This window comes from Anopheles coluzzii, chromosome 2, assembly GCF_943734685.1.
Source record: "Anopheles coluzzii chromosome 2, AcolN3, whole genome shotgun sequence".
NCBI classification, from domain to species: Eukaryota; Metazoa; Arthropoda; class Insecta; order Diptera; family Culicidae; genus Anopheles; species Anopheles coluzzii.
In genome coordinates, this window is record NC_064670.1 from 50,625,118 (window position 1) to 50,637,211 (window position 12,094).

A 12,094-nucleotide genomic window follows, 5' to 3' on the forward strand; every position below is an offset into this window, starting at 1 on the left:
CATGCATCCGGCGCTTGACACGTCCGCAGCGGAACTGTGGACCATCGGCATGTATCAGGAGGAGCAGCATCAGCAACAGAAACATCAGCAACAGCAGCAACAGCAGCAGGAGCAAATTGAATATTGCAGCGAAAGCACAGAACTTTTGCTCCACAGTGTGCGGCAGGAGGAGCGTCAGCATCACGGTCGCACCGCTCCGCTATCACCCGTGAGCTTCACCTTCTACGATGACGATGACAGTGTTTCCAGTGCGATTGGATCGATTCCAGCCCTGGAAAGGAGCGATCAGCGGCAGAAGCAAATGCCAGACGACCAGCAGCAGCAATGCCATCAGCAGCAGCAGCACCAGCACCAGCAATACCACAGTGATAATAGCTTGCTGCTGCAAACGGACGATGACTGGCCGATGCGGCCGACACGCAGCCGCAACCTTATCCATCCTGCCCTGCGGCGTACCAAAGCTGCCACCGCCGGACCACCGACCGATACGCTGGTGATGCGCAGCCGTTCCTTTCAGGATCAAACTAACAGCATTCCAAAGCGCTTCGTTAAATCAGCCGCCTGCTACAGTCCCCGGTTCTTGGCGCGGTTTCGCAAAAAGCACCAGGCACCCCGGAGATCTCCCTCCCCGCTGGACGCACGCCGGGCTGGATTTAATGGTGGCGAACTGGCGAAGCTGCTGCTCGTTCACGCTGGTACCACCACCAACAGCAGCAGCAGCACCAGCGAACCAACGACGATGGCCCCAATACGGACCGCGCTTGCACCGGTGCTGGTGCACACTCCTTCCGGTTCGTTGACGCCATCGTCCGCTTGTGCTTCGGGCCCGCCGCTACTACTTACCGTGTGCGGGATGAATGGGGAGGTGGACGATGCAGCAGGAACGGTGGAACGTTCGCACTCCTTCGACTGCACCACTGCTGCAGCGGCAGCCACACCTACGGTTGGGCGACATTTCGGTCACCATCTTACGGTGGCGTCAGCGAACGAGCTGCTGCTTACCTGCGTCGAGCCGAGGCGCGTAGTGTCGTACGATGACGTCAGTGGGTTTAGCTTCATCGACGACGACAACGAGGGCGGTGCCGAACCGAACGGTAGCACGACTGCTAGTGCAGTCGGTGCAGCATTAGTGGGCTGCACTAATGAACCCACCACCACCTCGGTGAGCCCGACCGGAAACGCCGATAGCGATACGCAGCGTCAGCGCCAGCGTGCAGCGACGGTCGGTAGGGCAGAGCAGCAGGGCGCACTGTCGCACTCACCAACGCAGCACCTGCTCGGTCGTATCTATCGACAGATGCGAAAGTGCTCCATGGGCTGGAGCAAAACTGGATGTCGTGTACGCAGAGGTGCGACTTTTATTTTCTGTTTTATTTTATTTCATTTTTTTCTTTTTCTTGTTTGAGTTTGCTTTTAGTTGCTTTAGATTTTATGTGTAACTTTTCTTTCATTTTTTAAAGAACCCAACTAATCATTTGTTTGTTTGTTTCTGTTTGTGCGTCATTGTTTTTTATGATTTCATTTTATATTAACCTCAAAAGAACTTGCGTTTCTGTTTTTACCAGTAAGAGTGACGCATCTGCTTTCTTTCCTTAATTGATGTATTGGTCTTCTGCTTACCAACGTTTTACCAGCCCTTACTAACACTGAAACAATACCGACTAAATTGGCAACCGAGGGCCTGTGCTGCCAGAATCGCATCCATAAAACACCCAATCCACACGAGCAAAAGCGAGAGATTGAGAGAGCGTGCAAGAGACAGAGAAAAGGAGAGTGAGAAAAAAGTGCGAAAAGGAGCGAAAAGTTCAAGCCCCGAAGTTGGCTGAAAACTTCTTTCTTTCCTCGAATTCACCTACACAATGAATGTGTCAGATGCAACAGGAGGGCTAAAGTTTTGTCATCAACCAGTACAGAGCGGCTGCAAACCTGCACAAAAGCATGCACTCCAAATGCGCGTACTGAATGCAATGCTGAAAAAAAACACAGACACATACATACACGTATACCCCTACACAGATACAGTGTACTGAGCTACAAATGATCCTGATTGCCTACCAAATACGACGCCGGGAAGAGAAGTTCGAAAAGAGCGAACAGAGCACCAGTCAGCGGACAGCGCAAAGGTGTACAATGTACATGTGTGTGTGTGTGTGTGCGTTGTTCTCTGGTGTCGATCCATCGTAGATAGAGAGGTGGACGGACCGCTACCGTTTGCTAGATTGCTCGTCCGGTGCTGTTAATTTGGTGCGAAAATCGATAAAGTTAAGGTGTCCTGATTTTCTTGCTTGTATATTTTATTTATTTTTCACACTGTTGATTGCGAATGCTCCCTGACATTTTCACACTTTTGCCCAAAAACGGTTCGGTCGCTCCCGTGTTCCCGTGGGCCCGTTGGGTGTGTGAGGTGTGTGCGTGTTTGTTTGTTCACCAGGAATTGGTGCTCACGCTCGGGACAGCTACACACAGCCACGGTCGTCAAAAACCCTCCCCCAGCACTAACAACGACAGAAGCGAATGCATGCTAAATGTGCTGTAGTTGGCATCGATTGAATATTTCATTCCGCATATACTGAAGCACATCCTTTCTGGCAGTGTGGAATGGGATGGAATATTGCTCAACTAGTTTGGATACGCTCTGCCATATACAAACCAACAATTGCAGCTAAATGGAATGGTTTGAGTTGAGTTTTTCATTCTGTTTTTATTACCTTCTCACCTGTTTATGAACGATGCTCTTATAGTATAAGCAAACATTCACGTTTCATGACAAAACTACATTTACACCGAATCTATCTCTCTCTCTCTCTCTCTCTTTCCTTTTTTCATGCCTTTCATGTCCATCCTGCATAATGCTTGAACTTCCACAATTTCGAATCGGAACCCTGCCATGCGGACGGGGACAAAACGACACTCTACATCGTTTTCCGTCTTCCCTTTCTACCTCCTTTTCCCCCTCCTCCCTGCCATCCACCACTCTTTTCCACTCAAACTCAATCGCCCACCACCCAACCCCAACAGCTCGCAGCATCTCCGAGGAGATAACTACAGAGAACCGCTATCGGGACGATGAGTACGTACCAAGAGGCGAGAGCAGCGGCTCCGGTACTCACTCGAAGCCAGATTCTGCGCATAAGCCCGATAAAGATAAGGATAAGAAAGATAAGGACAAGGAGGAGCGCGATGAAGGTACGTACGCATTTGTGTGTGTTTGTGTGTATGTGTATATGTTAGTGTGTTTGTGTATGAATTGGTGGGTGTGGGTGGTTATGTTTGTGAAACGGCGAGAGAACCGCTCGTTAAAATTCCCATTGTTTGCACGACCGGAAACCGGAGTTTCTATGGGAGCAGTGAGTGCTCCACTTTTCTACACTCATACACAGCCTCCCAAAACCAGACACACGGTAGAACTGGAAACGATGCCTTCAGTTTCGTTCTACGGAGAAATGTGCATAGTGTGCATGCTAAAAATGCAACAGCTTTCCAATTCCTTCGAAACAGCTGCAGCATGCCAACAGATAAAAATGGCAATGGATGTTTTCTGTTTCGCAGGAAACTGTAAGCTGTGTTGGTGCTGGTGGGCAATATTGGTGGCTCTTGCAAGGGGTGTTACTCAAACAATTGCCGCTTACCATTTTCGCTTTTTTACAGAAACAATCAAGGTATTCGACGGAAACTGTTCATATCGAAGAAGAATTTTCAGAGCCATTAATGTACCTAGAACATGCTCGTTGGAACAACTGTTGACCACCGCCTTGAGGGCCTTCCACATAGCCAGGGATCCAAATGTAAGTCTATCTACGTTCTAACCTACTAACCATCCAGAACTAACCGAACGATTATCACACCCTGTGCTTGCAGCTATTTTTTCTCACTGATGTCTATGGTGATGAGGTCAGATTGCAGGACCCAACTCCAGTACCCGGCCTACATCGTGTGGAGGGTAAAAGACCAGCTATATACTTAAGATTTCGGTGAGTACCCAGGCCAATCCGCTATTTGTTCTGTTCGGAAGCGTCCACCAACAACTGCGCTTATCTGTCCCTCCCCGCAGTGATAAGGAGAATGATCACGGCTTTGTACGAGTCTATCCGGGTAAGCTGCAGGTGGAGAACGCTTACGTTATCATACCGGTGGACAACGATACCACCGTCAAGGATCTGATTTGCGAATCGCTGAAAAAGTTCGGCCTGCAAAGCCACCAGATCGAGGACTACCGCTGTTCGGAGATACTGCTCGATCGGGGCGTCACCGAGCGCGTCCTGTCGTGGAACGAGCGGCCCTGGGAAATTATGAAGCAGCTCGGGAAGGATTCGATACGGCAGATGGAGCTGATGCGCTTCTACCTGCAGCTGAAGCAGGATCCGCACGGGCCGAATCTGGCACTGTTCGTGGGCAACCTGCCGCCAGGGCTGTCGCAGCGCAACTACGAGCACATACTGACGGAGTTTCTGGGCTTCGAGAACAAGTTCAGTAGCATCGGACCGATCTACTACGAGTACGGCTCGCTAGTGATAACCTACGAAAATGCATCAAAGGCTGTAAGTGTGCGCAACGGCAATCGCACTGCCCCACACTACGGTGTGCTTTAACGCTTAATCTTTTCCCATCGCCATGCAGGTCCGTGCATTCCAAGCACTGCGGGAGTCGAAGTACGAGGAGAAACATTTGCTCGTGCTGCTGTTGCCCAACATCGAACCGAGCATGGTGCCGGCCGGTGTCCAACCATTGCTAGTGTTTGTCAATGTCAAGTCCGGTGGATGCCAGGGTCTAGAGCTTATTAGTAGTTTTCGTAAATTATTAAATCCATATCAAGTGTTTGATTTGGATAACGGTGGACCACTGCCTGGGTATGTTCCTGGGATTTATGTTCCTTTGTTGTTTCGTTCAACTCAACTCAAGCGCTGTTTAACGATCACATCATGCTTTTTTGCAGGCTGTACGTTTTCCGACACATTCAGGACTACAAGATTCTGGTGTGCGGTGGCGATGGTACGATCGGTTGGGTGTTGCAGTGCCTGGATAACGTTGGTCAAGATTCGGAATGCTCTAGCCCTCCGTGTGCCATCGTACCCTTGGGCACTGGTAAGTGGCGCACATTCACGCATGTTGCGAAACATCTCCCTGCATCGCTTGCATCCTGTTCTGTTTCCAGGTAACGATCTGGCACGCGTACTGCGCTGGGGCGCCGGTTACACCGGTGGCGAGGATCCACTAAATCTGCTGCGTGACGTTATCGACGCGGAAGAGATACGGCTCGATCGCTGGACGGTGGTATTCCATCCAGAGGACAAGCCCGAAGATGCCACCCCGAAGGCGCAACCCAACTCAACCGGTAAGAAGAAGAAAATCCAACAGCAACAACAGCAACAGCAACAGCAACAACAATTGCAACAGCAACAACAACAACAACAGCAGAACCAGCAACACCATCACCCATCGGTGGCGATCGTGGCCAACCCGGCGCAAGGTCATTTGCTGTACTTTGATGGCACAATCGCATTTATCTCATTCTCTCTCTCTCTCTCTCACTCTCTTATTCTCCCTCTGTTTCTCTGTTTCTGTTATCCTAATTTCTTGCATTTGGCCGTCATCGCTTTACTTGCTACCAATATTTGCCCTTTACTGTCTCTCTCATCACAAAACACAAATCTTGCTCTTGATCCTCCCGTTTACATATATTATATTCCTCCGCTCCCAACTTTCTCTGATGCCATTATGTCAGTTGTGTCTTTCTACACACACACAAACACCTACAAACACACAAACAGTATTTACTACCCTCGCATCCATGAAATCACCTAAGCAGGTGGCGAGTGGTTGTGTTCAATAATTCGTAGTTAAGAAAACAGCAGACACAAAACGGCACAAATACTCCATGCAAAAGTACATGAAATAACCAATCCACAAAACACCCTGTAACCAACAACAAAAAACCGTACATAGTTGATGCAATCCACCGTAGCAAGTTGTACAAACCCCTTATCTGTGTGCAATGCCGTGTACTAACTACAACTGGCTTGCCTGCTTGCTTACTTACTTACTTACTTTCCGTTACTATGCTACCGACAGTAGTGGTTAAACTACCCGGTTCCATTCCACAGTAGAAGCCCAACCATGGTGCCGATCGAACTTTGTACATCCGTTCGTAGCTTGTAAGGAATGAATGGTATCTGCATGCTGTGTGTACTTTTTGGTTGTCATCTATCACAATTCAGAACAGGATGATGACTAACAAGCGGCAAAAAGCACATGCATCGTATTTGCTTGAGATAAAAATAAGAATGAAACACAAGCAAACAAGCAAATGTCAAAACATGCAATTAGAAATATCTTATCTGATTAATTTTGATTTTTGTTGCAAGTATTAAGCAAAGACTTATGTCAACTAGTCTTAAATGTAATTTTTGGATATCAGTAGCACAAGTTGCACCGTTTGGTGAGATTGGTTTGAAATTGAAACGACTCAAGTAAATATTATGCAAACTAACGCAAACATAAAGGCAGTGGTGGAAACCGAATTATCTGGGACACACACAAAATACCCCGACAGTATACTTCTCTCACAACCAAAAGATCCAACCTAACAACCACAGACATAGTTGATGGATGTTGCTGTAAATACTGTTCTAGGCCGGTCGATGTTGTTGTTGATATGCTCGTTGTCATTATTGGAATGAATGTATTTGGTGTGTATGAGGCAAGATGTGTTGCACTTCGTCGATTCTTTGGTTTTAGTAGAAAGCCAAACAAAAGAAAAATCAAATACAGCAATGAACCCTGCTATCTCGTTCCCCATATACCGTTGAGCAGGGGCGGATTAAGCAGTATGCAAACTAAGCGACCGGATGGGGCCATGAGAAAAGGAACCCATCTCCCGCTCACAACTAAATTTACTTCTCAATCCTTCTCTATTTAAAAACTCCTCAAACATTTTCCTCCACTCGTGTTAATCCGCCACTGCCCTCGGGCTAGCCTTTCCTCACCCAACGAAACCGGAATCGAACGAAGGACAACGCTCTTGCATCCGTCATCAGCTGTACCGTGTATAGCCCGTTTGCCGCGAGACCTACTACCACCAAAGCTCTATTAATATATCCCAATCTTTTACCACCGTACACAGTTGTTGGAGGCGCACAGAGTGAGGACAACTCGCAAATATTCGTGATGAACAACTACTTTGGTATCGGCATCGATGCCGATCTGTGCTTGGACTTCCATAATGCGCGCGAGGAAAACCCGAACAAGTTCAACTCCCGCCTGCACAACAAGGGCGTGTACGTGAAGATGGGCCTACGCAAGATGGTGGGAAGAAAGATGGTCAAGGAGCTGCACAAGGAACTCCGGCTCGAGGTGGACGGGAAGGTTGTGGAGCTGCCCCCGGTAGAGGGTATCATCATACTGAATATCTTAAGGTACGTGTACCGTTGCTTTCATGCGATTCAAATGAGGTATTGATTGGGATGTTGGCCTTGTAGCTGGGGATCCGGAGCAAATCCATGGGGTCCGGAAAAGGAGGATCAATTCAGCAAGCCCAACCATTGGGACGGTATGCTGGAAGTCGTTGGCGTTACAGGTGTAGTGCATTTAGGGCAAATTCAGTCCGGGTTGCGGTCGGCCATGCGAATAGCACAGGTAAGTGTTTGCGAATGGAATTAAGTTGTACGCTCGTACGCTTTTCCGCAGGCTCTAATCGTATCAATCTGGTGTTCTCTTTTACGCAGGGTGGTCACATCAAAATTCATCTTCATTCCGACATACCGGTACAGGTTGATGGAGAGCCGTGGGTTCAAAGCCCCGGTGACGTTGTCGTTCTAAAATCGGCATTAAAGGTAAGCGCAACCCAGTTTACGTATCTAACTCGCAACAAATAATATTAAAAAAAAAACATTATTTTACGCTTGTGGTAGAAATTTTGAGTTTCATTTTTGTTAGTCTGTGCATGGTAATTTACGACTACCGTATTGTTTTGTTTTGCTTCTTACTTTTATGTTGCTTCACTTTCATTCACTGGTATGATTTTGCACCACATGAAAGCAAAAATAAGTGTGAAAATTGGCATGTTCTGTCGTGTTTGAAAGCGTACATGAATTTTAAAGCATCTGGTCATATACCATTCACCTCAATCTGAACATCCATTTCAATGATAGAAGAAATATTACATCGACCTAGTAGTGTAGCAAATTATGTTCATTGGTTTCATTAACCTTTTTTTATACTATTCTCGGACATTTTACATTTCATCTACATCGAAACAGACCTGTTTGGCGTCATCCTTAAGCATTATATGTTAATCATAACCTATCTCAAATTATTGAAATTATTGTTTGTATAAATTGCAACTAATAACATGGCAAAACATACTTATACCTAAGAGAAGCATTCACGAAACCTTGAACATTGTACAAATGTCAACGTAAAATTTATGTTCGTTATGTTTTTTTATTGAATATTTGGTATAATTTTAATGCCTATACCAAGTGAAAATCGGTTTATTATCCATCTTGTGAATAATCATTTCCTATCATCTCCTCATCGTATTAAGACAATATATACTAGTGAAAAATATTAATTGTATCATAAACGACTGTAAAAATAGAAAATGTCACTCAGTGGCTAAAAGTATAATTTTTTTCACAAACATGCCTTCTTTTACTCCCACCATATTTGTTTTCCCACCGAGACAAAATTAACGACGCATTTGTATGTAGTAAACATATATGACTGTTCCGAAGTTGTGATTGGACGCGGCATTCCCTGGTACCTGGTACCGTAAACCAACCCCCCAAGACTGTGTGTGGTTTGCGTGGCTGTCTGATCGTGTGTATGTGTGTGCGTGTGTATGTGCGTGTGTGTTTGTGTGTGCACGTGTCATAAATGTAACATTAACACAAATCATAGAAAGTAAAACGAGTGCTATTCTATTCATTGTTTGTTCCAAGCATTAGATCCCATTTCCGACCTAAATACTGATCCAACCTTATAAATGCTATTAACTTTCTATTAGGCAACGATGCTGAAGAAAATTAAGAGCAAACGGAGGCTAACAGAACCGCATATCTCACCGGCCGTTGCGGGATTCTCGCAAGGGGGAGCTCCAGAAAATGGAGATCGTGATAAAGATGCCCTGAGCGGAACCTAGAGTACCCGTCCGTCCGGTCCTAGCTTTCTATTCTCCTGTTTTCTATGAAATCACCATACAAACATACAAACCAACCAACCGACAAACCAACCAGCAAAATTCAATTGCAACCATTGCAAACTAAGCGTTAAACAAACAGTGGCGCGTACCATAGTCCGGCAATCGTGTAATGCGGCAACGATAACTTAAGAAACACACCCCATAGTATACACAGTCATATTTGCGAAACAGCGGAAGATGGTGGTTTGAGCTTAACATGCACTCGTTAAGTTTTTGATGAAAATAATAATGCCCCTAACGCTAACACTTTTTGCCATACCTTAAATCGTACGTGAAATGCGTTTCTACTCTATAAATATACATATATTCGCTTATTCTATTGTGTATTGATCATGCGTACAAGATCGCAGATTACAGCCGGGTAGCATAAGTTATTTTCTGCTAAAGAACCGTTACTAGTTACATGCAGGATGAGTTAGTGATGATAAAAAGGCGCAAAACATTTCGTATTTCCAACAACACCCCAGCTAATCCTCCTCCACCTCTTGCTACTCCTACTCATCCTTCTCTTCCTCTTCTCCCTCCTCCTCCTCCTTCTCCAGGAGGTGAGCATTACACTATAAATTTGTATTCAAAATACACTCACACACTACAAATGCCTTCCAGTGAATTGTTCTTTCCGTTATTCGGTGAGATTATAAAGGATAGTATTGCATAGGAGTACAGAAGATTTAAGTCTATCCCAATCGTCCCATTCTTAATTGTACTTCTAAAGTTGCCATCTTTATCATAACCTCAACCGAAGGCTAACAATCAATTCGCTCTCACACAGGAAAAAAACCAAAGATTTTTTAAAGAATACAAATAGGAACATTCAAACTGTAAAGCACCACGATATACGTGTGTAAATGCCCAATTGACAACAGCAACTACTTCAGCTACCAAATACCACCCAACGCCTCCAGCTCTCACTTCTTAAAGTGATCCTAAATTACTCTACCGTTCATTTCCTCTGTCTTACTTTTTCTCTCTCTTTCTCTCCGTCACGTTAAACTGCACTTTATGGTACGTGTATTTCGAATGACTTGATATGTATACTAATCGATTGATCTATTGACGCACGCCACAAGTAGTGAGAAGTATCGCCATTTCCGACCATACTGACCATACCCCCTACCGAACACTTATCAGCTGATACACAGTAGAGAAGAAATGCAAACCCTGTTCCAATTGATTGTTATGAAAGGACACCAACACACCGTACTTGTCACCAAAACATCCACACATTTAGGCGCAAACCAGGCTGTAATACACACTTTCTGAAGTATTGATAGTAATCGAACGTATCACCTTCGCATCATCCTGACCCATATTTGCATCGATCCCTGTTCCGACGAATTTCATGTTTTTGATTGTAAGATTACATCGACACCTCACAGTTATTATTTTTATAATTAAACTGTTATTATCAATTGACAGTTAGTTTTTTGTTTGGTTTAAATTCTAGCAGCATAACATTTTATCACACCACCATGTATCGTGCCGCTCGTATGATGCAGTTTAAATCACACTATCTCGATTTGGATTCTGGATTCCGACTGATGCTACATTTGTTTGTTCTGCATTTTTCTTTTCCATTCTTAAAGCATTTATTTCTCTATTCCTTTTACTTATCAATGATTGCTCATGCTATCCGCCTCAGGATATTGCTACTGTTTGATAGTTCACTTTATCTGTGCCTTGTTCTTTCTATATACATTTCTTCTTGCCTCTATTGTCTTGTTACGGTTTTGTAGGAAGTACAACATTCGCCTATTATATCTTACACATCTCTTTTATGAGCATATTTTACGTAAACACGTTTGTTCTCCTGTCAGCTAGCCTACATACAAGCTCATCTTGGACAGTTATAGGCAACATTACATTACTGTTTGCTAACCGTTGCATAACGAGTTTTACCTATGGTTATCTCATGTCACTTTATAGTTTGAACGTTATATACATCTATTTGATTAGAAATTACTTCTTTTTCTGATTTGTAACTGCTTTAGAATAGTTTTGTTGGTTATGAAGGGTTCCATAATCGAGATGTAACTTGTTTATTATTATTATTATTTCGCTAATATTCATAACATTTCAGCAACATGTTCGTGGTGCGCAGTTTATTGCATTTGTTTTGCTCTTGTTCAATATTTACATACTGAGTAATTTGTCTTTTTATTTCTTAGCCTTATTTCTATCGACGATACCCACGTCATCAATAGTATTGTTCCGTGGTATATATTATCTTTACTTTCTATGATGTAGTTTGCTAATAAACACAATACATTTTTAAACTATTTTTATACTTCTTTTCTTGCTCTCAAATTAAACATGACGCATATATACCTCACCACGATCAAATACGATGCTAAAACTGGTTCTCAATTCTTCTTTCTTCTTTCTTTTTTTTATTCAAACGTGGATGTCAAACCAAACAAATCTAACCTTATTGAACGTTACCAATCACTGATTTATGTCGGCAATGACAATTTGTTACAAAAACAATCTGTAACATGCCGGAAATGCGCATTCCATCACGTTCGCTAACATTCATCAAACAAATCAACCAACCGCAACAAACAACAAATGAACCTCCTTTGCGTTCATGCTATACCATATATTTGCTTTAAATTTTGGTTACACACACAACAACAACAAAAAAAAAACAATTTCTTCGGAACATGAAACGATGCTGAACCTCAAACCGTCCACGGTTATACAATCTGTTGCTAAATTCTATCACTACCCCGATACACTTCATACATACGGCAAACAAACAAACCAACAACAAAAAAACTGCAATAACAACAACACGACTAATGAAACGGTTGAACACTAAAATAAACCCCGAAACAAATTTATCTCTCTATCTCATGGACCGGACGGCGGCGACGGCGGCATAATGTGCTCGCG

At 44.2% G+C, this 12,094-nt stretch overlaps 1 protein-coding gene across 8 annotated transcripts in view; it reads left to right on the forward strand.

Annotated features, from left to right (window-relative positions):
* Positions 1 to 12,094, forward strand: part of LOC120961628 (diacylglycerol kinase theta) — a 30,613-nt gene that overhangs the window by 9,873 nt on the left and 8,646 nt on the right. For 3 of the 8 annotated variants that reach the window (XM_040385500.2, XM_040385498.2, XM_040385497.2), the window contains exons 6-16: positions 30 to 1,349; positions 3,019 to 3,186; positions 3,649 to 3,785; positions 3,859 to 3,971; positions 4,052 to 4,538; positions 4,618 to 4,847; positions 4,934 to 5,082; positions 5,153 to 5,467; positions 7,121 to 7,412; positions 7,476 to 7,632; positions 7,722 to 7,829. In XM_040385500.2, coding sequence (XP_040241434.2) covers positions 30 to 1,349; positions 3,019 to 3,186; positions 3,649 to 3,785; positions 3,859 to 3,971; positions 4,052 to 4,538; positions 4,618 to 4,847; positions 4,934 to 5,082; positions 5,153 to 5,467; positions 7,121 to 7,412; positions 7,476 to 7,632; positions 7,722 to 7,829 — 3,476 coding nt within the window. Of the gene's footprint in view, positions 1 to 29; positions 1,350 to 3,018; positions 3,187 to 3,648; positions 3,786 to 3,858; positions 3,972 to 4,051; positions 4,539 to 4,617; positions 4,848 to 4,933; positions 5,083 to 5,152; positions 5,468 to 7,120; positions 7,413 to 7,475; positions 7,633 to 7,721; positions 7,830 to 9,004; positions 9,514 to 12,094 lie in introns of those variants that run through there. The other 5 variants (XM_040385502.2, XM_040385501.2, XM_040385505.2 and 2 more) reach the window with 5 other exon arrangements.